This window comes from Fundulus heteroclitus, chromosome 12, assembly GCF_011125445.2.
Source record: "Fundulus heteroclitus isolate FHET01 chromosome 12, MU-UCD_Fhet_4.1, whole genome shotgun sequence".
NCBI classification, from domain to species: Eukaryota; Metazoa; Chordata; class Actinopteri; order Cyprinodontiformes; family Fundulidae; genus Fundulus; species Fundulus heteroclitus.
In genome coordinates, this window is record NC_046372.1 from 41,642,455 (window position 1) to 41,667,605 (window position 25,151).

The following is a 25,151-nucleotide window of genomic DNA, read 5'->3' on the forward strand; positions in this document are numbered from 1 at the left end:
TCTCACCAAGACCAAGTGCCCTCCTCCAAACCCCCTATTCCTTGCTCCCCCCAGGTGCTTTCCATAGCCAAGGAAAAAAACATCAGTCTTCAAACCGCCCTTGCAATAGACGCACTGACACAGTTATCCAGCCCTCAAACTGTCGGTTCCCTAGGTCAAACTTTGTTCAGAAATAACCTCCACAACCACCAAAACTCACAGAACATCACACCTTCCTCTCTTAACGGCAACCCATCATCACGGTCCCAGTCTGTCCCCCCAGGACTACATACCAACCAGCAGGCTCCAGCATCTTATGAACACCATAGACCCCAGTCCCAGGGCCAGCCAGCCAATACTTGTCCTCTTCCATCCTCTACCTCTCCGTTCCCAAGTCAGGAAAAAGCTCCAGATTTCAGTCCTAATCCACAGCAGTGGAGGCAGGGCTCTAATAGAGATTCTGGAAAGAGGAATCAATGGATGTACATCAAGCCTGAGCCCCATTCTCACTTTGTAACTTCACCTCCAAATAGCTCAGATCCCATGTCAGAGCTTAAACAGCTGCTTGGTGACACCAAGTTTAAAAATGCTTCTTTTAATCTTCCACTCACACAGCAGCTTAACATGAATCACAATGGTGGAATTCAGGTCCAGGGCAGCCAAGGATTGGTCAGGATAAAACCAGACCCAGACGCTGGTGAGCATCACACTTCCTCAACTGGACATTATGGACTAACTAATGGTCAACAACAAGGTCAGCATTACCCTGGAAATCCTATGTCTCATGGCCAAACAGTCATAAGTAACTCCACTCAAGCAGCTCTACAACAGCACCTTCATTACAAGAGGAAACTGTTCTCTACACATTCTTCTAGCTGTGCAGCACCAGACCCCCGTGCACCTATCACTTGCCAAAGCTTGAAAAAATGGTGGCCACACATGGATGCGGAAGGTTTGTCCCTTCTACCTATCAAACAGGAACCCAAGAAGAGGAAAAACTCCCAAGGATCTCCTGTTATGAAATCAATGGGTGGTATGCTTATAGGTCCTCCCCTTCCCAAGCCCAAACAGATAATCATCAAGAAGAACAAGCAGAAAGCCTCCATGCCGACCTTCATCCCTCAGGCACAAATCGCCATACAAAAACCACCAGTTCAGATGATGGACAAATCACTATCCCTGACCAATTTGCAGATAAGCTCTCTCCCCTCTTTGGCCCACCTCAGTAACTCCGCTCAGGCTTCTGCTGCAGGTCTCCCTGCCCCAGAACAATCTCAGGTATCCATTTCCAACACCTCACAAACTCCTTCTTCCAATGTTACATCAGAAAACGCTCCAGCTCTCGTGGACCTTTTGTCCACACCTGTGGTTCCTGCAGCCATCCCAAAATCAGAAGAAGGAGGCATCAGTGTAACCTCCACCAACACCAGCAATGCCACACCTGTGACCTCCACAACTCCATCCTCCACCTCACAATTGCAGAAACTTGTTAACATTGATCCGAAGTACGAAGAACTGATTCGCCAGTTTGAGGCAGAATTTGGAGACCCAGACATGTCTGCAAGTCAGCGCAAGGAGAAGCCCACTCCAGCCCCTACACAAGAGAGTCAATCCCCAAACAGTAATCAGAACCTCAGTCTTACACCATCCAACACCGCCCAGTCTGTTTCCTCAATTCCTACTCCTCAAGCCAACACCACACCTCATTCAGATAATCAGAAAATGGAAGTCAGCAAGACTGACTCAGATACCCAATCTGAATTAACAGTTAGCCAGCCGTCAAAAGAGGGCTCTTTGAGTCATCAACATACTAAACTCATTGATGTTTCTCTGAACCCTGAGACAATTTTGGGCAAGCAGCTGCTGCAGCAAAGAATGTTAGAGGATGCGTTGGGCATGCAAGACTCTCCATTGCCTAAACGAATTAAAATTGAAAATTCAGGAGACTTAGCGATTCTGTCCACCACGTGCTTTTCTGCAGAGGGAACGGCAATAAAGGATGGACTAAATTCTTCACCATCTCTAAAAGGTTTTCTAGATTCCCCCTTGTGCTACTTGGACACCCCGACAAAGAACCTGTTGGATACTCCAATAAAGGATCCACAATCAGAGTTCCCAACTTGTACCTGTGTGGGTAAGTGTGTACATTAATGTTATCTCATGGTTGTGTGTGCACAGAATTCTGTCCATCCACCAACAACTTTAAAATGGTACAGGGAGATAAGTGGTCTTTGAAAACTTCAAACACTACCTTATAATTATAAGCTGCGAAACAATTAATTATATATATATTCTTTGTGTATTTCATTTCTAAAGGGAGGAAAGGGTGCATGAACATTTTTAGTAGCCAATTTTAGTCTTTACTTCTTGGTCTGCACATTATCCACCACAACAGCAGCTCTTTCCTGGATATTTGTTGTATGCCAAATAAATTGTGTGTTGCCCTTGTTTGAAGCTGTGATCACCCAGACAGCAGCAGCGTCAGGCATTGAAGGCAGCAGGAAGGAACAATAGCAGTGCAGAGGGAGCGTGCTGGGGGGGGGGCAAGCAGCAGGCAGATCCAAACCTTTGTTAGACCGAGAGCAATACAGTCGTATACTTTAGCTAGGCATCCTGTTTAGTATGTGTATTTACAAGATTCTGTTGCTACAAAGGAGAAATAATTAGTTTACTAATGTAGATGAATACTAATATGATAAATATAACAAATTTTTAGTTTTGGTATTGCGATGAAGTCAGTTTAAGTTAGCTGGCTACAATCAAAGTTGTCATGACATCATCAAAGTTTACAACATCACAGTCCCAAATGAGTATTTGGATGCAAAATTTTGTTACCTATTGGATTTCAAATGCCAGGGATTGACACTTTGCATCCCAATAATACATTTGGCCAGTTGGATGAAATTTCCCCCACCCTCAATTTCCAAACAATGAGATCTTTTCCTAACAGCATGCAGCCTATTTATCAGGATAGTAGCTGTAGAATAATCTTGGTAACCAGAACAGACTTGCTGAATTTCCAGGAATGGTGTCAATAAATTTACAGCATTTTATTGAATTTAGTAGATACAACTTCTTAATCAAAGTTTAAGCATGTCAATTAAGTAAAGCTTCTTGATAAAGTATCTAATCCACTCCCTGCAGCAAAATACCTTACCAGAGTTAATGTGCTTTCCAGAGACATAGTGTTGGTTTTTAAAAACATATTTTGAGCACCCCCCCCCACACACACATACACACTCAAAAATATGGTATGACTCCTCCATTTGCTCCCACGGGCCACGCCTATGTTTTTTGTTGTGCACCGCCAAGGCAATGTGACCTCACTTTGCCTTTTAACCAGAAACACTCACACATCGTTGAATACTGCACATTGCTTAGATAATCATCTTGATAAGGAATTTACTTTGAGATAATATATGTAGAGTTAGCTGCTGTGTGCTTGACCCATTGGCAAAAGTAAATCATGGGGTTCAACATGTTACACACCATTTTAGAGTAGTCTAGTGAAGTCTGAGGTAGAAGTTCACCTGCACAGTCTATGACCTAGTCTATGATCAAACCAAGGTGTCATTCACACTGACACTGTGCAAGCTTCTGCTTCATAAAATATCAAACAGCAAACCACACCCTACATTCACAGACCACTATCTCTACACGTGGGAGTATATATACACATGTTCCTGTGTGTTGGTATGAACTGGATGTTGCAATCAGTTGCATGCCACTTCAGCCTTAGCTTCAATGATGAGCCTACTGAGTTTTTTTCAAGGCATACCATCTGTATATTTGGCTTTTTGCAGAACCGTATAAACAGCGCAGAACTATTTTTTGCTGTAATTACAGCAGCCAGTTTTAAAAGAAACACTTACCAGCTTTGTTAATGAATACATTGAAGGTTTTACTTATTGTACGTTAAAAAAAAAAGCTCAAGTTCAGTCAGATTGGATGGATAGCATCTATGAGCAGCAATTTGCAAGTACAGACAGATTCTGAAAATGATTTTATTCTGGAGAGTGACTGAGCCATTCTAGCACACAGATATGCTTCAATCTAAACCATTCAATTGTAGCTCTTGCTGAATGTTTTGGGTTAATGTCCTACTGGAAGGCAAAACTCTGTCCCAGTCTCAACTCTTTCCCAGCCTCTAACATGTTTTCTTTTAAGATTACCCTGGATGTACCTCTCTTTATCTTTCTGCCAACTCTAAGGCTATCTTCACACTGCAGGGAAATGTGACCCAAATCTGATCTTTTTGCCCAAATGTGACCCATATCCATCTTTTTCATGGCCGTGTAAACGGCCCAATTCTGATCTTTTCACCCCCCAAAAAATCTGATTTGGGCCACTTCAATATCTGGTACTAATTCGGATATGTATCGGATATTTTTCAAAGCGTCTGAATGGTCATGTCGCATTTATCAGTCTTTCACATCACTTTCCTGGTTCTCACTACACATCAACACACGGTAGCAGCAGTTAGCGCTCCATAACAGACCATTGATAGCTGTGCTGCTTTCTTCTTACCTTATTTAGGCTTGCTATAATGCGGTCCTAATATTGTCGGCTCCCATTGCTCAACAGCTTTCTAATTATAACAAGGAGAGATGCCGGCTAGTATCCAAGTTTTTATTCTATTTTTCTGAGGGTTTTACATTCACCATTATTTCTGTAAACAGTGCGCTGCTGTGTGACGTCTCCTTCTGTTCTCTTCGCATGTGGGTCGCTTAGCAGTCTTGAACTGTTCAGACAGAAGTCTGATGGCAGTCACACTTAATAGCAGTATGAACGGCCAACCCCCCCCCCCCAAAAAAATAAAAAATAAAATCTCATTTCAGCCAAAAAAACTGGAATTGAGCATCGAGACCTGCAGTGTGAACGTAGACTAATTCGCTTTAATACCCCTGCTGAAGGAAAGCCTTCCCACAACATGGTGGGGCCACCACTATGTTTCACTATGGGGATTGTGTGTTCAGAGTGGTTTTTTGCCACACACTGCATTTTGCATGTAGGCCGAAGCTAACCCTGCACACCCTTTGCCCTGACCTGCCTGCTGTGTCCCTTGGTCGTCATGATGCTGTTTGTTCATTGATTATCACAGAACAGCAGTTTATATTGAGATTAATTTACAGGTAGACTCTATTTACTAATTTTGAGATGTTTGAAGGCTGTTGGTTGTACTAAATTTTATTTCTATCAGAGTAAATGGGCCTGGAGACAAATGCGAGTCACACTTTTTAGAAAAATATTTTTATACAGAAACATTATTTCAAGTAACATAATAAAATAAAAAAATCATAGTGACCTCTGCTGTTCACAGTACTGTAGGAAAAATAATTGTCATAGGACAACAATTACTTGTTATAATAAGTAATATTGATGATGATGATTATTGATTGAATATGTATTTTGTTGTGTGATTTGAGATATTTGTGCATGAGTTGTTTATTCTATATTTTCTCTCTCCCAAGAACAAATTTCGGAGAAAGATGAAGGGCCGTACTACAATCACCTGGGATCTGGGCCTACAGTAGCCTCCATACGAACCCTGATGGAGATGAGGTGTGTCATTTCTTTCGTGGGGTTCACTTCCTTTCTTCCACTTCATCCTACATCCGCTTGTTTCCCTGTCCTTTCCTCCTCGCCTCCTTTCTCTCCACCCTACCTCACTCCCTCCTCCTCTTGTTTTGTCCTCGGGGAATCCATGACCCAGAATCTAGTTGGCGGAACAGGAAATGTAAGCATCATCAGCATATCGCGGGCAGAGCGTGTGGGGTATCAGCATATAACAGCTGAGAATGGGAAGATGAAGGGAGGAAGGATGATGCTGAATTTCAGAAACTATTTCAAAACAAAACAAGGAGAGAAGAAAAAAAAACACGTTATGATAGTGCATTACATCCACAGCAGGTTGAATTTGCTCGGTCCCAAGTCTTAACCAGCATAAAATGCTAGAATGGGTCTATTATTAAATACATTTTAAACAAACCATTAAATTTAGTGTTGATCTTCAGAAATAACTAATACTTGTTAAATATACTATATTCACTTCCCCTTCTATGTATTAATGAATCGTATTTTGAACATAGTGTAGTCCCAGCCTGTGTAGTGGATCTGTTGTGCTGGGCGTAAATAACACAGATGAACTGTTTTAAAGGTTGAGGAGTTTATTTCAAAAAGACCAGTGAGTCATTAACTCTCCGTGTGTAGGTGAGGGGGTTGTTGGGTTTACGCCAGAGACCACTGTTGTTCAAGAAATGACGTGAGATGCTAAGACCCCATTGTCCCTGGCTGACCTTTGACCCACCCCTGAACCCAGCAGACCCATCCTAGTGGTAACAGCCATTAATCCCAAGGCTTTCTCAGCTACCGCAGGGTGACTCTTATTCAGCGGGAGCCCCTTGTCCTCACTGTCACGCCAAATCTACTCAGGGCTGAGGTTTTCACAATGGCTAGTATCAAGCTGGTGGGGTGGTGGGGGTGGGGGTCTGATATGAGCTGCGAACAGACATGTGACAGGTTCTGATGACCTGGCCATGCCCCAGAACAACCTCTGACCTCCCTCCTCCTGTCCACCTAACAGGAGAACACAAACCTCCCCCGAGAAGCAAATAGGTGTTTATGTCAATATGGAAATACATGCATTGGTGTTTCAGAAATTGTGGGTTTTGGTTTATTCTGCTGTTCTGTGAACACCCACTTCACTCTGGCTAGTTCAGTCTGGTTATGGTTGCTGGATGTTTCTAGCCCCTGTTCTACTGTTTTCTGGTTATAACCAGGCATGGGCCAGTAGAAGATTAGCCCAGAAAGATACCCAGAAATGCCACAGTTAACTGCAAAGGTTAATAGTTAATTTTAATTTTAAAACAATTCACATTTACAGTTGCGCCTAAGATAATTTAACCCTCACGGCCAAATATGTTTTCTGGCTAAATCCTAAGTTGTTGTAGTGTTTGCAATACCCAGATTATACAAGAACTGTTTAAATAGTGTAATGAAACTAGCATTACAATTATTTTATCCAAATTCACATCAAACTCCTACTTTGAAAAGCTCCTGCTGTCTCAAAATTATTCCAACCCCTGAAAGAAAAACTTCATAATAGCCAAAAAGAAGGTGTGCTCAGTGCTCCATATGTTGCAGTAGGGGATCCTCAGATGCTATACGTCAAATATCTGTGGTGTTGAAAGTAACATTTCATTGCATGTTTGAAATATGGCTAAGGCAAGAGAATGGTTCTAAGAGGTAAGAGAATGAAAAAAATCTTTATTTGTCATTGTACATTTCAACGTACATTTCAACGAAATGTGTGTTCTGCAATGAACCCATCACCCTTAGGGAGCCATGGGCAGCTTACAGCACCCAAGGAGCACCCTGGGGGTGAAGGGTCTTGCTTAGGGACCCCGGCAGTATTTGCAGCCTTCTCAGAATGTAAAGCTCACTGCTCTGACCACTAGGTCACCACTCCCACAAGAGATTGTTGCTTTGCACAAACATGAAAAAGGCTACAAAAAGATAGCAAAGACCCTGAAAGATCCAGTTGGAAGTATAGTACCTGCAAGTTAAAACTTCCTGGAATAGTGGTTATAAAAGCTGTATATGACTGAAAAAGGAAACAATCAATATCTGCCACCAGAGGTGAGAGAACTGCTCAGGTTGTAAATTGGCAACAAAAGCCTGGCAGCTTGGTGGCAGCAGAGGTTTCATTTTCAATAGTAAGACAGCTCAGATTTGCTTACAACTTTAAATGAGCCAAATAGCCCTTGAGATTCTGTAGTAGAGTGATGAATAAAAACTGCAACTCTTTGGCCTTGGATCAGTGGTAGGTGTGGAGGAGGAAGATTGAAGCAACAAAAGAACACTTGCCCTCAGTGGATCATGGTGGCGTCTCAATAAAGCTCTGGAGCTGCTTTGCTTCCATTGGTACGGGAAACCATTGCCATCTTTTTTTTTTAACATGGTGAACAAAATAAACTAATAATCCATTCACATTCATGTATTCATATTCCAATACAGCTCATTAACCCCCACTGAGAAAAAGTCTCGTTACAGTGTTACAATGTAAAACAGGTTAAAGGTTCTAAAGAGATTTTAGAAAATACGTACAGGTAACATATTAACTGTATACATTAAAAATAAAGGATTCTATCTATCGTTTCTAAAACAATTATGTATGCAAATAAGAAGTTAATTTGTAGAAATGATTCTTCTAGCAGTCTAGTGAAAAGTAAATACCTAAGTCATTTAATCATTTGTTTAGATTACTGAGCTATATGACACTTATTTTAAAACTGGTAACACAGCACACAACCCTGCAGATGCAGCTTTGGGTGCTAACAGAATCCAAGACTTAAATGGAGAGCTGTCTACAATAGCGCCTTTACATTCTGAATTTTCAAAAAGTTAGTTAGATATGGAGTAAGCTTACTAGCAAGTCAGCTAACTGCAGCTTGCACAGGTGAGGTAATCATCTTTCTAGCGTCAGAGTTGTTGGCGGGATTGACCACGTGGAGGCTTCATGTCTCAAACCTGGCAGTCATATTGCTAAATGTGTGTCCAACTGCCCTAAAATCAGTTCTCAACACGCTCAGGTAGCAATGTTATATCACAATTTGACATTGTCAACTGGTCATAAATCAGCAAATCAACTGAACTCTTTGGCTGTGTTGTCCTTTCTCTGTTGACTGACATGATGAACTGCCTATCAGATCTGGCGCTGCAACTGAGCTAGCCAATGAGATTTGAGAAATTGGAAATAATTCATCCAGCGTGATAAGTTAAACTAAATATAAATAGTACAAAAGAAAAATACAGATTCTTCTAATTTACATGAACTATTTCTATACTTTGATATAAGATATTAGAAAGTTGTACCTTTTTTTGTGATGATTCTAAAATGTGCCGACATGAATTTTTGTATTTACTGTAAACATCCACACCGAATAAGCTAATGTCAGCTTTTTCTATAGCTATGGCATAGAACTCTCATAACTTGCATAGTTTATGTGCAATAATTCATTTCAAGATAGTTTTAGCCTGGCAAAATGCTGGTTGAAGCTCATGTAGGCAAACAAATACATGTCGTCTGTTCCTTTGGCAACCCTTCTAAAAATGTACAAACTGGCCTTTTTTGAGCAGGAGGAGAGGGTGTTACTCTGTATTGCATGGGACTTTTTACACTTCTGGCATTTGCTATTTAAGGAAAAATATCTCAAACCAAAGAAGTACTATAATCTAACATTTAAATGGTCTTAAAATGTTACCATTTGGAACCGCAATTTACTTTGTAACAACACGTTATTCTCTTTGGCTAATCGTATTCAGGTGCTTCCCAAGTGACTTTCCATTCTTTAACCATTTTCAGTCATTAGTAAAGATGTTACATAGTTGTGGTTTAACAATTTATTTCCTTTTTTGTAGATATGGACAGAAGGGGGAAGCAGTTCGGATTGAGAAGGTGGTATACACAGGCAAAGAGGGGAAGAGCTCCCATGGCTGTCCTATCGCCAAGTGGGTAAGTAGAACTACCCCCCCCCCTCCACCACACACACACACACACACACACACACACAACTCTGCTGCGTAGTAGATTCCTTTGAAAATCTGTCTCAGACTTTCAAATGTTGTTATGGTAGTCTTATACTGCGGTGACTGTGAAAACGAAGAGGTGTTTTTGAACATTCCTTACAACTTTGGCAGCAAATCAAGCACTGTTTTGTATGGAAGGAACCTAGATTTTTTTGGTATTTTGGGGGTTTCAGAGACGCAAGTTTGTCTTCCACAGTGAGTACACCAGTAGGGGGTCTCCCTCTTTATAACCACCAGGCCACCCCTTTTGTGTCAAGTCAGACACATCCTGCTAATGACTTTATAGATTCAGAACAACAAGTCCTATTTAGGAGGGTGACTGAAGAATCAGACTAAAGATAAAGTTAGAATTACCAAAATGATATCTATTTGATAAAAGCAAAAACAATGAAGAAATATAATTGTAAATAATAAAAGAGATACAACAACATATTAAAAAGAGAATTGGGCGCCTCCACATGTCTGGTTCATCCTTTGGTACAATTTAGACACTCCTGAAGGTCCCACCTTTAATGCAAACACCATGAAGCAGAAGAAAGGAGAAAACAGGAAATGGCAGCAAAAACCAGAGGAAGATGCTGGCTGAAGCTAGTAAGAGAGTGTAATCACCCACAGAGATCTGAGTCATGTACTCATATGGGCTGAAAGGCCACTCGGAAGGGTAGAAACCATAATTTTGAAAGCAACATAAAAACAGATTATAGTTTGCAAATGGGATCAGGGACTAAGGGTTTGGTTTTTAGAGACATGTCCCATTGTCTTACATTTGTAAGTAAAAAGCAGGAAGCTTCTTTGACTAAGAACACCAGACCATTCCAAGTGTGAAGTGTGGTGGTGGCAGCATTATGTTTAAATGGATGTTTTGGTAGCGAAAGCAGTGTTGCTCTTTGCAAAATATATGCACTTATGAAGAAAGAACATTATGTGGAAACATTCAAGCAACATCTCAAAACATCAGCTAACCCACTTAAACCAGGAGAAATTCAGTCTGCTTTAATGTTAGACAGTTTGAAAAAAAAAGGCTATATGTCTTTTTTCCCCCCTATATGTCTGTTTTTGGGTAGAGGCTTTTGTTTAATACTGATCTGCTCCTCTCTCAACAGTGTAACATTAAATTATGTGTGCTTGACATCTACTGGACAAACAAAGCAACTACAAAACTAACAACGCTAGCTTAACATTTAGTTAATAAGAGTTTTAGATTTCAATAAATGGGTTAAAAACTGAATTTAAGCAATGCTGAATTTGTTCTCCTACCAGGTGATTCGTCGAAGCAGCGAGAAAGAGAAACTGCTGTGTCTGGTGCGTCAGCGTGCTGGCCACCACTGTGCAAACGCAGTCATCATCGTTGTCATCTTAGCCTGGGAAGGCGTCCCAAGAGTCCTGGCAGACAAGCTTTACCACGAGGTGACCGACACCCTCACTAGATATGGCAACCCCACCAGCCGACGCTGCGGGCTCAATGACGAGTGAGTAGACAAAAGGGAATGCTTGTAAATGTGAAAACACCACACAGTGGTTCTGCATGTTCATGAGAGAGCTACAAGTGTACACATAATAAAGCAGACTGAAGATTTTAAAATAAGAGCACAGCATATTGGAGCAGGGCTTCCTCAATAGTGCTGTTTATGTTTGATAAGATGATATGAAGAAATCACACAGGCACCGTCACCTACTGTTTTCAGAATTACAAAATTAATAATTGCAGTAAGCATCATAAATCTGAATCCTGTGTCTGTGGGGGAGGGGAGCAAAGGTGTTTCTTGAGGTTTAAAACAACGGTAAGTGATCTAAAAAGACTGCTATACCTAGCAACAAAAGTGTAATTGAACCGATATCTTTTCTGTAAATATTGAATAATTATTAATGAGCAGAGGCAACATAACATTAGCAAAACACAGTTTGGGGTTACTAAACGTGTGAAAGGAAGTCAAATACACATTACAGTGATATTTTAAGTTGTTTTAAAGGCTTTTATCAGCGCTGCTAATATGATTAGCACAGCTAACTGACAGTATCTCAGTGGAGGGGGAACCAAAACAGCAGACCTTAACTAATCTGCCAAATCTGAAAACTACATCTGGTAATATAGTTGAAAGCTCCTGTGACATGTTTAGAGTATGAAATATAAGTAAACAATGCAGTGGATACGTAATATTTATGAATGAAGCTGAGTTTTTGCTCTCTGTCACTTGCAGTCGTACCTGTGCCTGTCAGGGCAAAGACTCAGAAAAGTGTGGTGCTTCCTTCTCTTTTGGATGCTCCTGGAGTATGTACTTTAACGGTTGTAAGTACGCCCGAAGCAAAACCCCCCGCAAGTTCAGACTACAAGGAGATCATCCTGAAGAGGTACATATCACATCAAAACTTCCCATTTCAAAGCAATACAATTCAAAACCACAATGTATGCATTGTAAAAAATAATTCTATGTTCTGAAATTTTTATTATCTTAATACCCTAGCCTCAATATCCAATGTCTGTGATGTTCTTAATGTTTTTGCTTGTCAGGAGGAGAAACTCAGGGATAACTTCCAAAATCTGGCAACAGAGGTGGCTCCTTTGTACAAGCGACTGGCGCCACAGGCATACACCAACCAGGTTTGTCTCGCAGGCAAATCACCAACCGATCTCAAACACTTACTTCATAAGTCCTTATGCTGGATGAATCCCCTCCCTGCTTAGATATTTTTTTGTCAAAAAACTAAAGCATTAACTAATCAGGTATATCAGGAGCCAAATTCAGTATTGCAAGGAAGTGAGGTATACTAAATGGTTCCTTCCTGTAACTAATTGAAAGCTGTTGTTTCCCTTTGCCTCAGTGTGCAGCAGAGCAGCGAGCTCCAGAGTGCAGGCTGGGTTTGAAGGAAGGCCGTCCCTTCTCTGGAATCACAGCTTGCATGGACTTCTGTGCCCACGCTCACAAGGACCAGCATAACCTGCACAATGGCTGCACAGTGGTAAATCTACTCAGCATCATCTGGAATCTGTTATGGTTTCTGACGGTGTGCCTCGTAAAACTATTAATTCCCCTTCAACCTTTTCACACTTAGTCTTGCCTCAACCACAAACTTTAATACATTTTATCAGGGTTTTATGTGACTTACCAACGCGATGTAGTGCATAATTTTGAAATGAAAGAATTACGTATGGCATACAGCATTTTAACAAATACAGAGAAATGTTTGCCTTATTGTATTAAAATAGCTGGAGCTCAGGCAGATTGGAGGGAGAATATGTGAGCAGTACAGAACAAGAAAGCAGAGCGTCTGAAGGCAATAATGGCATAGTTTATTTAGGAGTATTATGGTAAAATGGATGAAAATTTATTGTGAACCCTATACAATTTTTTCTCCTATTTCAAGATTAGGATCTATAACATACAATCCCACTAATATACATTGATGATGGTCGCAAATGTGAAAGAGAATCAAGGGTTGTCAGTTCTTTTGCGGGGCACCGTATATGCTTAAAATGCTTTATAAACATTGTTTTGCATAACTGACATTTTACTTTTTATGTTTTGTTAGGTGTGTACATTGACTAAGGAGGACAATCGGAAAGTAGGGGAAATCCCTGAAGATGAGCAGCTCCATGTGCTGCCACTGTACACAGTATCACTGACAGACGAGTTTGGCAGTGCAGAGGCCCAGCGCCGCAAGATGCAGAACGGAGCCATACAGGTACTTCAGGCTTTCCGTCGAGAGGTACGCAAGTTACCCGAGCCGGCTAAATCTTGCCGGCAGCGTAGGCTGGAGGCCAAGAAGGCTGCCTCAGAGAAGAAGAAAAGTAAACTCGCACAGCAGGCAGGGGAAACACCTGAGAAAACAGTGGTCAAGTCTGAGCTCTGCATCACCAGCTCGCCCCACCCGCCGGCCAATAAAGGTTAGTCACTCTCATGTCACACTAAACTGAATTTGATTAAGCTACATTGCCAATGTACTGATGTACTTCTTTGTGACCTGAAGTGAACTTCAATTTTGTTGTCATTTTTACTACCTTCTAGCATGATGCATAAATGCAAAGTTAAAGGGACATACATAATTTAACAGGAATTCTGTTGTGGAAAAAGTTGCATTCATTTGCAATCTGTCTTTCAGAAATGATGAACCAGGACACGAAGCCAAACATCAAGATTGAGCCCCTCAACGGATCAAGAGATGGATACCCTGTGCAGGCAACGGACCCATTCAATAACATCTATCAGAATCCTGCCTACTATGCAAGGGGAGCCCATTCTCCAGCTGGCCAGCCCTCTGCCGCAGACACAGTAAATGGCTACCACCCCAATCTACCTGCAATGCCCTATGGCTATTACAATTACCCCCCCAACGCCCTTTTCCCTCGTAAGTTGAGAACCTATGAAGGTCGAAGTAAACCTGGCCAGGCTGACAGAAAGTTTGACGCTCAGAGCCCACAGGGCCAAATGCTTCAGTCATCAAACAGCCACCCAGAGCAAAACAACCAACCAAATAACAGCACTAACACCCAGCATGCAAACTATAACGTATCCCGTCCTTCTTCTGTCTCCTCTGAGCCATCTGAAAGAGGCCTTCCACTCATCAAAAAGGAGCCTATGGATGTGCCAGTCTATGAAGGTGCTTTGCCGAGCCATGCTTGTGCCAACACATCAAGAAGCACCCCCCCACCTGTGCAGTGGCCTGGTTATAAGATTAATGGAAGCCTTGTTTCAAATAACTGGGATGGCCAACTAAAGCATAGAGAAAGTCCTGATGTCTCTTCTTTCAACGCAGACAAGCAGCAGTTTCACCAGCATGCCCAACAGCACCAGTCCTCTCCTTATTCTCAGCAGTGGATATCCCTCCCGTGCTCAAACCCCCCAATAGCTTCCACCAACCCAACACTCCAGGTACCTGCATCTCCACCTCCATCCCCTCACCGTGGCACTGGACTCCAGGGTAATCTATACCAAGGCTCCATATGCCATGGCACTCCCTACCCGGGTACACCACAACCTGTTACCTCTCACTCTGGCTCAGTAACTCCAAAGCCTGGGACTCCACGCCCAGGCACCCCAGTCACTGGTCTTCCAGGTCCACCCACCCCTGGCCCTGGAACCCCAGGTCAAGTTACCCCTAGGCACTGGGCTAGTCCTGCTCCTAGCCCCCAGCCAAATCCTTGGGGCATGGGACCGGCTGCTTATAGCCCTGGTTTGAAGCACAGCAATCCTGCAGGAGCCTATCCTGACAAGATTTGGTCCAAGACCGGGGAGAATCGATGTTCCACTCCCCTCGGGCTCCAAGAAAAGGCCTGGAAGTCTTGCGGAGGTTCATTGGCAGGCAGCACACCTTCCCCTGCTCCCGAGGGTCGCTTGTTCCCCGATGCCCTGCAGCAGTCTGATCTGGGCCATTGCGACCCCTTCCAGGCTGAGAGTGACGTTGAAAGTTCCAAGCATCGTGAAGAGGACGAGGTGTGGTCTGACAGTGAACACAACTTCTTGGATCCCACAATTGGTGGTGTAGCAATAGCACCAGCCCATGGTTCCGTCCTGATAGAATGTGCCCGCCGGGAACTGCATGCCACCACTCCGCTAAAGAGGCCCGATCGCACTCATCCCACTCGCATCTCCCTGGTCTTCTACCAGCACAAGAACCTCAATCAGCCAATGCACGGCCTGGCTGTGTGGGAGGCCAAAATGAAGCTGCTGGCAGAGCGAGCGCTGCAAAGGCAGCAGGAGGCAGCTCTCCTTGGCCTCTCCCAGGAAGACATCAAGGCACTTGGGAAGAAACGCAAGTGGGGATCTATGATGGCAGGCACCAGCCCAGGACCTGGACAGTCTAAAGACAAGAAAGATGGCCCAGTGACACGGTTATGTCCCACTTTCTACACCACCTCTATGGTTACTGTGTCTCCCTATGCCTTCACTAGCGTCACTGGGCCCTACAGCCACTTTGTCTGAGGCCAGGCAGATGCAGAAAGACTGCAAGCACCATAGTGGTGCAGTGGACAGGTAGAGAGGGCAATGAGCAGGAGAAATGTCTATTTGCTGTTTCACAGTCGGGCATCTCTCCATCCAGCCCCCTCCGAAGTCTATAAGGAGGAGGGGATGTTTTTATTGTTTTTTTACCTCATGTCAGGCAGTGGTGTGGGCTGCAGACACACTGCCTGTGGTGCTCTTCCTCTCTCATTTCTGGAGAGGAACTCCATTGCTTTTTCTTGTTTATAAAATTTTAATGATTCTAATTATTGCTATTATTATGATTGCTATTGTTACTGTCAATGGTTGTTATTACAGGTATTATAATGAACACTTGTTTTTTTATTATTACTGTTTTCATTAATGTTATTATTAATGGGATAATTGCTTTTTGTTGTTTTTGCATTTCTTTTAAATCAGTCAGTCTGAGTAAGTCAGACTATTGCTTGTTTGGAAACATTGTACCCCTTTTTTCTGTTTGATTTCCTTTCTCCGTGTCAATCTGAAACTCTATTTACAGGAGGAGCAACAATTTGCCCCATCAGACACAAAAGTAACCTTCGAGAAATTGCAATCATGATTGCGTGCAAAATAAAATAGATATGTCCGAGATATCTATCAGAAAACGATTTTGCAACAAGAACCCCAAGAATGATCTCTGAAGCCCAAAGGTTTCAGGTTTCAGATCAGGTTAGTTTAGTCTTGTCTTCTGATCTTTATTGAAACTTTTTCATAAATAATTTAAACTAAATAAATCAAACCAATCATGAAAATATTACATTAGGATTCAATGGCTTGGTGAAAAGTGATTGTGTTGAAAGCAGACTCACTCACTTTGTGGACGTCTGTCTGTGTTTAGGTCATGTGCTCCTCCTGTTTAGCTGCACTCCTCCAATTTTTAACTGGTGCTCAGCTCCTGGTTCTGATCGGTTCTCCATCAGCTTCTCTTCATGGCACTTGATGCTGTATTTTGGTGCTCAAATCTGACTCTTGTAGTGTTTGCGGGGTGGGGGGGGGGGGTGGGTTGTTAAATGCTGTTATTTTGACTTAGGTGGGGCCGCAAAGTGAAGGCTTTCATTGTCTTAAAGACCCTGGAGCAATAATTATGTTTTGCAAAGACAAGTTTAAGGACTCTGCCCTTAAATAATACACTTTGTTTAACATAATTCCCCACCATTAGAACTGAGGTATCATGTTTTCTCTTCACAGAAGTAAAGACAACTTGCAAATGCTATTTGAGTCAGATCTGCAATTTCCACATGGGTTTGAAGCAGGTGACGCTCTTTATCTTCCCACGTCTGTTTATTAGGGATGAAAACTTTCCATAGTAAACTCTAGAGGGCAGCAGTGCCTGCCAATTCAGAGATCCACTCAGAAACCAGTGAAGCCTTGCTTTGCTGCTTTAACCACCCAAGGCCAGTAGAGGGGGCCCTCACACCCTATTTGCTGGCCATTGGTAAGACTCTTTAAAGCTGACTTTTGTCCCTTTTCAGAACAAATACAGCTGAAGTCTTGAGATGCATCTGGAATGTTCACCCTGAGCTATAGCAGAAGGAAATAGTGCTGGGATGGTGCTCCTACACACACTTTGGTGCTGTCCTTTTAAACTTGATTTAGTGCAGAGGGCCCAGTCCTTCCTCTGTATGGTGCTGTCATCTTTGAGCAGGACAAGGCATGTCCTTCTGCAAGCACCGTGGTGCACAGAGCCAGCCACTGGAATTGGTTGTTGTGGGGTTGCAGCTTTGCCACTGGGCTCAAGAACTGGTTTCTGTTGAGGACCTTTTAGTGTTTTTGCTGGCTGACAGTAACAGAGAACACTGTCCAGGGCAAAGAAAGCACAGTCAGTCATGACATCTCTTAGTAACACATCAGCAGCAGCGCTATCCACTGAGAAAACAGTACCGAGAGGTAAAGGCAAACCATAGAACATTACTGTAGCTTCAGGGAGTAGGCGCCAAATGCAAATCAAATAATCTCTCACTTTGTGTACTGTAGGTGTATGAGAAGGTGCGTCTGAAAGAACACATTTATACCCAAAACCAAAGAGAGAGACTACTTGATAGCATTTTCAGAGTACTTTGAATCGCTTATTTTATACTTCCTACACAATCCCATAGTTTGCTTGTTGAAAATGAGAACGAGTGACTGACAACTCTACAGAAGTGGTTGTTTGGGTCAAAGCCCAGGAAGAGGATACTGGTCCCCTCCCCCCAGAGGCCCCCAGCGCTCTACCTCATCCCGTAGAGACACTGGTCACAATCACAACTTGCTACTGAGGGCAAAAAACCCCGCATGTCCCTTTGTGTGCTCTAGATTTCTACATTCATTTTAACTTGCTTTTTTTTTTTTACTCTTATTTATTACTACATTGTGATGATGATGATAATGATGAAGATTGTCTTTGATGTTATTTTCTTTTTCATCTTTTTATATAGCTAATACAAATTGTAAATAGAGAAGAAACGATTTATAAAAGCACTTTTAATCTTGATTTTAACGACAAAAGAAAGAGCCGATTATTGACAACTTGAAGCTTGTTTTTTTTTTTTTTTTCATTTTCTCAAGAGAGAGATAAAAAATGTAAATATTAAACTATTTAGGTAAGATTATTTAACTGGTGAGGATAATAACTAAACCATGAACGACATGGGGGTTATGCTGAACTCTCAGAAAGCCCTTTACAACTCTCGATTTTCGATGTGTTGTGTGTAATCTTTTGCTCAGTTACACTGCTGTTGCTTTCAGACGTACTGTACCCCATGTCAGCCTGTAAATGACAGAGCGGCCCAGGTATGCGATGTGTGGTATGTGACAGTTAGCTTACACACTGTGGAGCCGCCCCTCCCCACACCTCCACTCTGTCACTCCTCCAAAAGAATACAAGTTCAACTGGAGCCCCTGAGTTTAAGCTCTGTGCCCACATTTCATATAAACACAGTTAGCAAAACTGACAAGTTTATAGTCCAACTTTATCTTCATATTGAGCATAGCGAGGTTAAAATCAACGGCAGCAGTGGGTTTGATCAGAAGATGGCGTTTCAGTGGGATAAGCTAAAGCCTGCTAATCGTGCCCAACAGGCTGCTTCCCCGCTTGTGAAGATGTGTCTCTGATCAACTGCTCTTGTGTCACTTATATTTCAGGATGCACAAAGCAGAATGAAAATGATGCTGACTGGAGTTGTGCTGGTGCAACGGCGCAGAGCCCGTTTTATCCCATGAGCATATTACATAATCCACATTTTACATTCTAATGGTGCTGGGGATGTTGTGTCCAACAATTCCCACCTAACTTTGTAAATCTCTAAATGTCTCTCATGTTCTTTTGGGGGTTCTCATGAGACAGGCGGTGCTATGACGTTAAAACCTTAAAATTCACTGTGTAAAAAAAAAAAAAAAAAGAACCATAGGAAAAAAATGCAAAATGAATACCACAAATATTTTTTCTGAGCTCCTTGAATGTCAATAAAACTATTTCTAATCCAAGCAGTTCAGGAAGCTTCCCCTGGTGCTGACTTTATCAAGAGGTCTTTTGTTACGCTACACATTTACATCTCTTTCTTCAGGGCTGGAGGGGCTCTCGGACAGCCACTCACATCCTTTATTAATACTCATTCCATAAATATACTTTAAGCCAGTAAAATTAGGATGAGAAGTAGAATCAGAATATATGAGGACTGTTATCCGGGGTTTATATTTGGTACAGCGAGTACCAAAGGCTCTTAGAATAATCTTTTTGAGGATGTTGTAAATGTACATGTTAGATGAATGCTAAGGTATTTGAACAATCCCAGAATTGTGTACTGCCTCCCTCTTTTACTCCCTTGTCATGCACTTCCTTTCACTCACACCCATATTTTACTTCTAAACCTTATAGCATAGTTTGTTGTTCTGAACCACACAAAAAATAAAAAGGCATCACATTATCTATGGCCCAATGTTGAAAAATTAGGAACGTGTAATTTACCTAAGACTCTCCTAATTAGGAACAGAGACTTGAACCCTGGCCCAGATGAAAGATGAAAATGAACCTACACAAGTGGCAGCTACATTCCTTTTTGAGTTGTAGGATTGTTCTTGGTTCTTTATTTTTGTCAATGATGCAGTATGTAAAAAAAGAAGTGTTTTTGTTCAGTCTCTCTCTCTTTGTAGCTGTTTGGTGTATGATGTGAATACATAGTGTATGTGGTTAAAAACCCCACAATATTGTTTTATGTTGCGCGACAAATAAAAAATATTAAAGTGAAATGGGTGTCATGTACTTCTTTTCTTGTTCAAGCTGGAATTTATTCCAATTTTACTTGTAGCATTACAGTGAGGCAAGGTCAAGGCAAGGCAAATTTATTTCTATAGCACATTTCAGTACAAGGACAATGCATAGTGCTTTACATGACTAATACATAGGAAAATAAACAGAATAAAAGCAAGTTGAAATAAAATGTAGAAAATTTAAACAAAATAAAACATGGGAAAATGGAAACTAGAAGCAAATAATGATTTTGAAAACAGTTGCACTACAAACTTAAACTAATGATGTTTCAGTAAAACACTTTAACTAGAACAGTCCAAGGCAATCCTAAACAATGATTGATTTAAAGGAACTCAGGCTTTCAGCACTTTTACAGTTTTCTGTAAGTTTGTTTCACATAATTGGAGTATAGGAACTAAATGCTGCTTCTGTGTTTAGTTCTGGTTTTAGATATGCAGAGTAGACTGGAGTTAGAAGACCTTAGTGGGCTGGAGGGTTTCAGTAATTTCCCTCTGGGATTATTAAAGTATATCTGATTCTGATACACTGATAAAAAGTCTGTGGTGTATTTAGGTGTGAAGCCATTCAGGGATTTATAAACTAACAGAATTTCTATTTTAAAGTCTATTCTCTGAGATACAGGGAGCCAGTATAAGGACTTTACAACTGGGGTGATGTGCTCTACTTTCTCAGTGAGGACGGGGCAGCAGAGTTCTGGATCAGCTGCAGCTGTCTGATCGACTGTTTTGGCAGACCTGTGAAGACACCGTTGCAGTAATCAATTCCAAAAATAAATGCATAGATAAGTTTATCCAGATCCTGCTGAGGATCTGGATAAATTTATAAATAAATCCTGCTGATAGTATTTAAACCAGTTGAGAGCCGTACCAGAAAGGCTGACCCAGTTTTCCAGGCGATGGAGTGATCGACAGTAACAAATGCTGCACTGAGGTCCAATAATACTAGCACTGTGGTTCTTCCACAATCAGCATTTATATAGATTTCATTAAACACCTTGACAAGAGCTATATGGATTTCATTAAACACCCTGACAAGGGCGGTCTCTGTATTGTGGTGAGCACAGAAACCTGACAGGAAAACAAAGCGGCTGGTCATTGTTAAGAAAGTAGTTAACTGTTGAAACACAGCTTTTTCAATAAGCTTGCTGATGAAGGGGAGGTTTCAGATGGGCCTGTAGTTCTGCAGTAGTAATTTGTCTAAATTGTTCTTTTTGTAATTGGCAGGTAAGCACTTTTAGCTCCAGCTGGGGCCAAACATGCATTATTTCTCTGATTCGTGTCTGCACATTGATGAGTAACCACAGGGTGAAAGCAACATAAGGATCTAATTTTAGACTTGCTTTTTTTTATTGTAAACACACAAGACAATTTACAAAAAACAAAATGTAAATACAACTCAAGTAAAGTCAACTAGAAAGATATGCGCCACATATCAAATAGGCAATGAAGGTGTATAAAAAAAAATCTGATTGCATCTATTAATCCTTAGACACATAGACAATAAAAATTTAACCAAATACATTCACAATACTACAAAACAAGGACAGATGTGACAAATGACAATGAATGGAGGACGATAATAGTTGCGCACCAAGAATGAGGTGAAACACTTCCTTTTAAAAATAATCAGGAGCTGCAATAAACAAAACAAGCAATAATTAGAATTTGAATAAATAAAAATAACATTCCAAAGTATCAAAACACTAATGCAGCAAATGGAAATTGATATATATAAAAAAATCAGTTTTGTTGTTGTAATTTATCAATCCCCTATATAAGGTGAAAATGTAGAATAACCACAGCAACACACAGCAATAATAATAATAATTGTTTAAGACGAATATCCAGTGGTCACATCAAAGAACGTACATTAAAGAAGCAAACTGCAAAGATAAAATAAAAAAAATGTCCGTCCGTCCGTCCGTTTTCTTCCGCTTATTCCTCCGGGGGAATCCCAAGATATTCCCAGGCCAGCAGGGAGACATAGTCCCTCCAGCGTGTCCTGGGTCTTCCCCTGGGCCTCCTCCCGGTGGGACGTGCCCAGAACACCTCACCAGGGAGGCGTCCAGGAGGCATCCTGACCAGATGACCGAGCCACCTCAACTGGCTCCTCTCGACGGGGAGGAGCAGCGGCTCTACTCTGAGTCCTCCCCGGATGACTGGGCTCCTCATCCTATCTCTAAGGGAGAGCCCAGACACACTACGGAGAAAATGTGAAAATGTTAAATCATATCCCAATTAAATAATCAACCAGTTGATCAATCAGTTAACAAAGTAATGCACATTTTATATAATAAAGTGTACCTTTACTGGAAGATTATATATATATATATATATATATATCACGATTTGTCTCGGTGAACCCGAACATGCACACACAGAGCACACAGAGTTAGTTTAAGCAGTTTATTGCAGGGTTGGATGAATGTGGATGAGGTGAGCCAGAGTCTTTTACCGGAGTGGATGGATGGATTATGCTGGTATGATATATATATATATATATATATATATATATATATATATATATATTAGAGTTAATTAGTAGAAGTGTTTTAATAATTCTTATTACATGTAGCCACGTACTATTAAGTAAAAACTGACATTAATAATACTTTTAAAATCTATATATATTTTGACTTTTCCCCTCCACATCTAGGGAGGGCAGCGCCCGAGCGCCCCCTATGGGCCAGCCGCCCTTGATACATACATACATACATACATACATACATACATACATACATACATACATCATCTTCTTACGCTTATCCGGGGTCGGGTTGTGGGGGTAGCAGTAGGGAGGCCCAGAAGTCCCTCTCCTCAGCCACTTGGGGCTGGGGAGAGGGACTTGGAATTCCGGGGGAATACCTGACAATACACACTATGGAAACCAGTGTGATTTATGTACCCTGTGACTTTAGGAGTGGGAGTCCCTCCTTTATTTCTTTTTTGTGGTATTTTTATTGTTTGTGCCCCTTGGGCTCTCCCCATTTGTGATCTTGTGCAGTGGGTGCTGCTTTTTTAAAAAAAATCAAAGCACACCCAGTTTATGTATAGATTTATTAAGTAAGTTTGTGATACCATCGTCATTGTCATACATACATTCACCCTATAATGTATTTGAGTAAATTTATGATTATAAGGCAATAGGGATGAACTTTAGTTTTGTTGTGAATTTTGTTTTATGTATGACTTGTTTGGGCAGTCCATAACACAGGTTTTCGGTTTACTGTACTTGTCAGCAGTGTTGTAGTCAAGTCACTATGCCTCGAGTCCGAGTCCAGGTTCGAGTCACCAGTGTTCAAGTCCGAGTCAAGTCCAAGTCATTAAAAAAAAAATCCGAGTCGAGTCCGAGTCGAGTCACTATTGATCCAAGTTCGTTGTAGGAACATGCCGTGACGTGTGATGTATGACATGAAGCAGTAACATTCCATTGCACTAATAACTCTTTCGCTGTAGTTACCCTGGTTTTACTCGGTAAAACGACTGCTTTTTCTAAGTCTAAGACGTCTCCTAACCATGGTTTTTAAACATTGTTGTTATGGAACGTGCAACAGCGACTCGAGGTACGCTGACAGGCCGCATATGAAGGATGTTAAAGCCGCAAGCGGCGTCGATCGGCCCTCGCAGCCATGCGCACTCCGGCCTATTGGCCACCGCCGCGGCTCTGGCCGGCGGGCGGGGTTCGCTCACCGCCGCGGCTCTGGCCGGCGGGCGGGGTTCGCGCACCGCCGGTGTCGTGCCAAACTAGTTATCCCCGCCAGAATGTGTATCCCCTGCGTCGGGAGCGCGCATTCGGCTTGCTGAACGTATACAGTCAACTCCGCCTCATTTCCAGCCAATTCGGCGTGAAAATCAAGATGTTTTATTTCTCTTAACGAAATATAGGAATAGTCCCGTTAAAATTCAAAATGTAACACTTGTTAGTGCGATCGTAAGGGATTGATATGTCGCTTAAAACTAGACTGATCACTTAGTATAACACGCTCTGTGGTCATCTCCAGATGTGTCAAGAATATATTAAAAAATATTAGCTTTATGTCATTAGATTGTCGCATTGTCTGTCTGCTGAAACTAAAAACCCACCTTCCTGAGTCCATCACAGCTGTCTACTTGTTCGTTTATTTGTATTTTTGAGATAGACCAGCATGAATGGATCATATAAAGCTGATTCCAAGTGTGATCAAATGAACACAGAATAAAGTTACTACCAAAATTATCAGATCTAATGATATTTTAATTCAACCAAGAGCCATATTAAGAAAAAAAGATGTCGCTTTTTAAAAAAATACAACAATATATGAGGAGTTTAATTTTTTTTATTTCATTTCAATTTTATTAGAATAGGGTGTTTAAAATATTTGGACTTCACATTAAACGTTTTATTGATTTCAAGCACTGCAGCCCATTGTTATAAGTGCTGACCACACAGTTTGGTCTGAAAGTTTCTTCTCTAAGGAAACCCAGCAGGTTGCATCAAGTCTCTCCAAGCAGCATTCACTCCTCCTGAAAGAGCGTAGAGCCACAGTGGACAGTCGTCTGCATTGTCGATGGCTTTGCAGCAATCCCTCATACTGAGCATGCATGAAGCGACAGTGGTTTCATATTTAAATTTACACTGCTATCTTTAGGATGTGAGTATTTATCCTTGCATTTTTTTACTGGGTTTTTGAGGCACTAGTGGCTATTTTTTAAAAGCAGGCTGACAGGAAAGGGGGTATGTGAGAGAGGAAGACATGCAACCTCAGGTTGCGTTGAGGAATAGGGTCTTCTGTATGTACATAATATATATATATATATATATATATATATATATATATATATATATATATATATATATATATAAAGCTGTTAGCTCTTTAAATGAAGAATTTACAGGGGCATACAAAAATATCGGGGTCCAGCCTGCCAGAATATGTATCCCCTTCCAAAATGGACTAAGAGTAGCCCACATTCTTGAGTTTTGACACATAAACATCTCTTATAATCACCAACAACTGGAAAAAATTTGAAGCTGTTAGCTCTTTAAATGAAGCATTTACAAGGGGATACAAAAAATATCGGGGTCCAGCCTGCCAGAATATGTATCCCCTTCCAAAATGGACTAAGAGTTTTCCACATTCTTGAGTTTTGACACATAAACATCTCTTATAATCACCAACAACTGGAAAAAATTTGAAGCTGTTAGCTCTTTAAATGAAGAATTTACAAGGGGATACAAAAAATATCGGGGTCCAGCCTGCCAGAATATGTATCCCCTTCCAAAATGGACTAAGAGTAGCCCACATTCTTGAGTTTTGACACATAAACATCTCTTATAATCACCAACAACTGCAGAAAATTTGAAGCTGTTAGCTCTTTAAATGAAGCATTTACAAGGGGATA

At 41.4% G+C, this 25,151-nt stretch overlaps 1 protein-coding gene across 4 annotated transcripts in view; it reads left to right on the forward strand.

The window, feature by feature from the left end:
- Positions 1-19,748, forward strand: part of tet3 (tet methylcytosine dioxygenase 3) — a 59,591-nt gene extending 39,843 nt beyond the window's left edge. For all 4 annotated transcript variants that reach the window (XM_036144623.1, XM_012878045.3, XM_036144624.1 and 1 more), the window contains 9 exons: positions 1-2,113; positions 5,451-5,541; positions 9,400-9,493; positions 10,828-11,036; positions 11,766-11,916; positions 12,077-12,166; positions 12,388-12,525; positions 13,096-13,450; positions 13,666-19,748. The exon at positions 1-2,113 is cut by the window's left edge and continues 771 nt beyond it. In XM_036144623.1, the coding sequence (XP_036000516.1) occupies positions 1-2,113; positions 5,451-5,541; positions 9,400-9,493; positions 10,828-11,036; positions 11,766-11,916; positions 12,077-12,166; positions 12,388-12,525; positions 13,096-13,450; positions 13,666-15,485 (5,061 nt within the window). In that variant the 3' untranslated portion in view covers positions 15,486-19,748. The remainder of the gene's footprint in view (positions 2,114-5,450; positions 5,542-9,399; positions 9,494-10,827; positions 11,037-11,765; positions 11,917-12,076; positions 12,167-12,387; positions 12,526-13,095; positions 13,451-13,665) is intronic.
- The last annotated feature ends 5,403 nt before the right edge of the window (positions 19,749-25,151 follow it).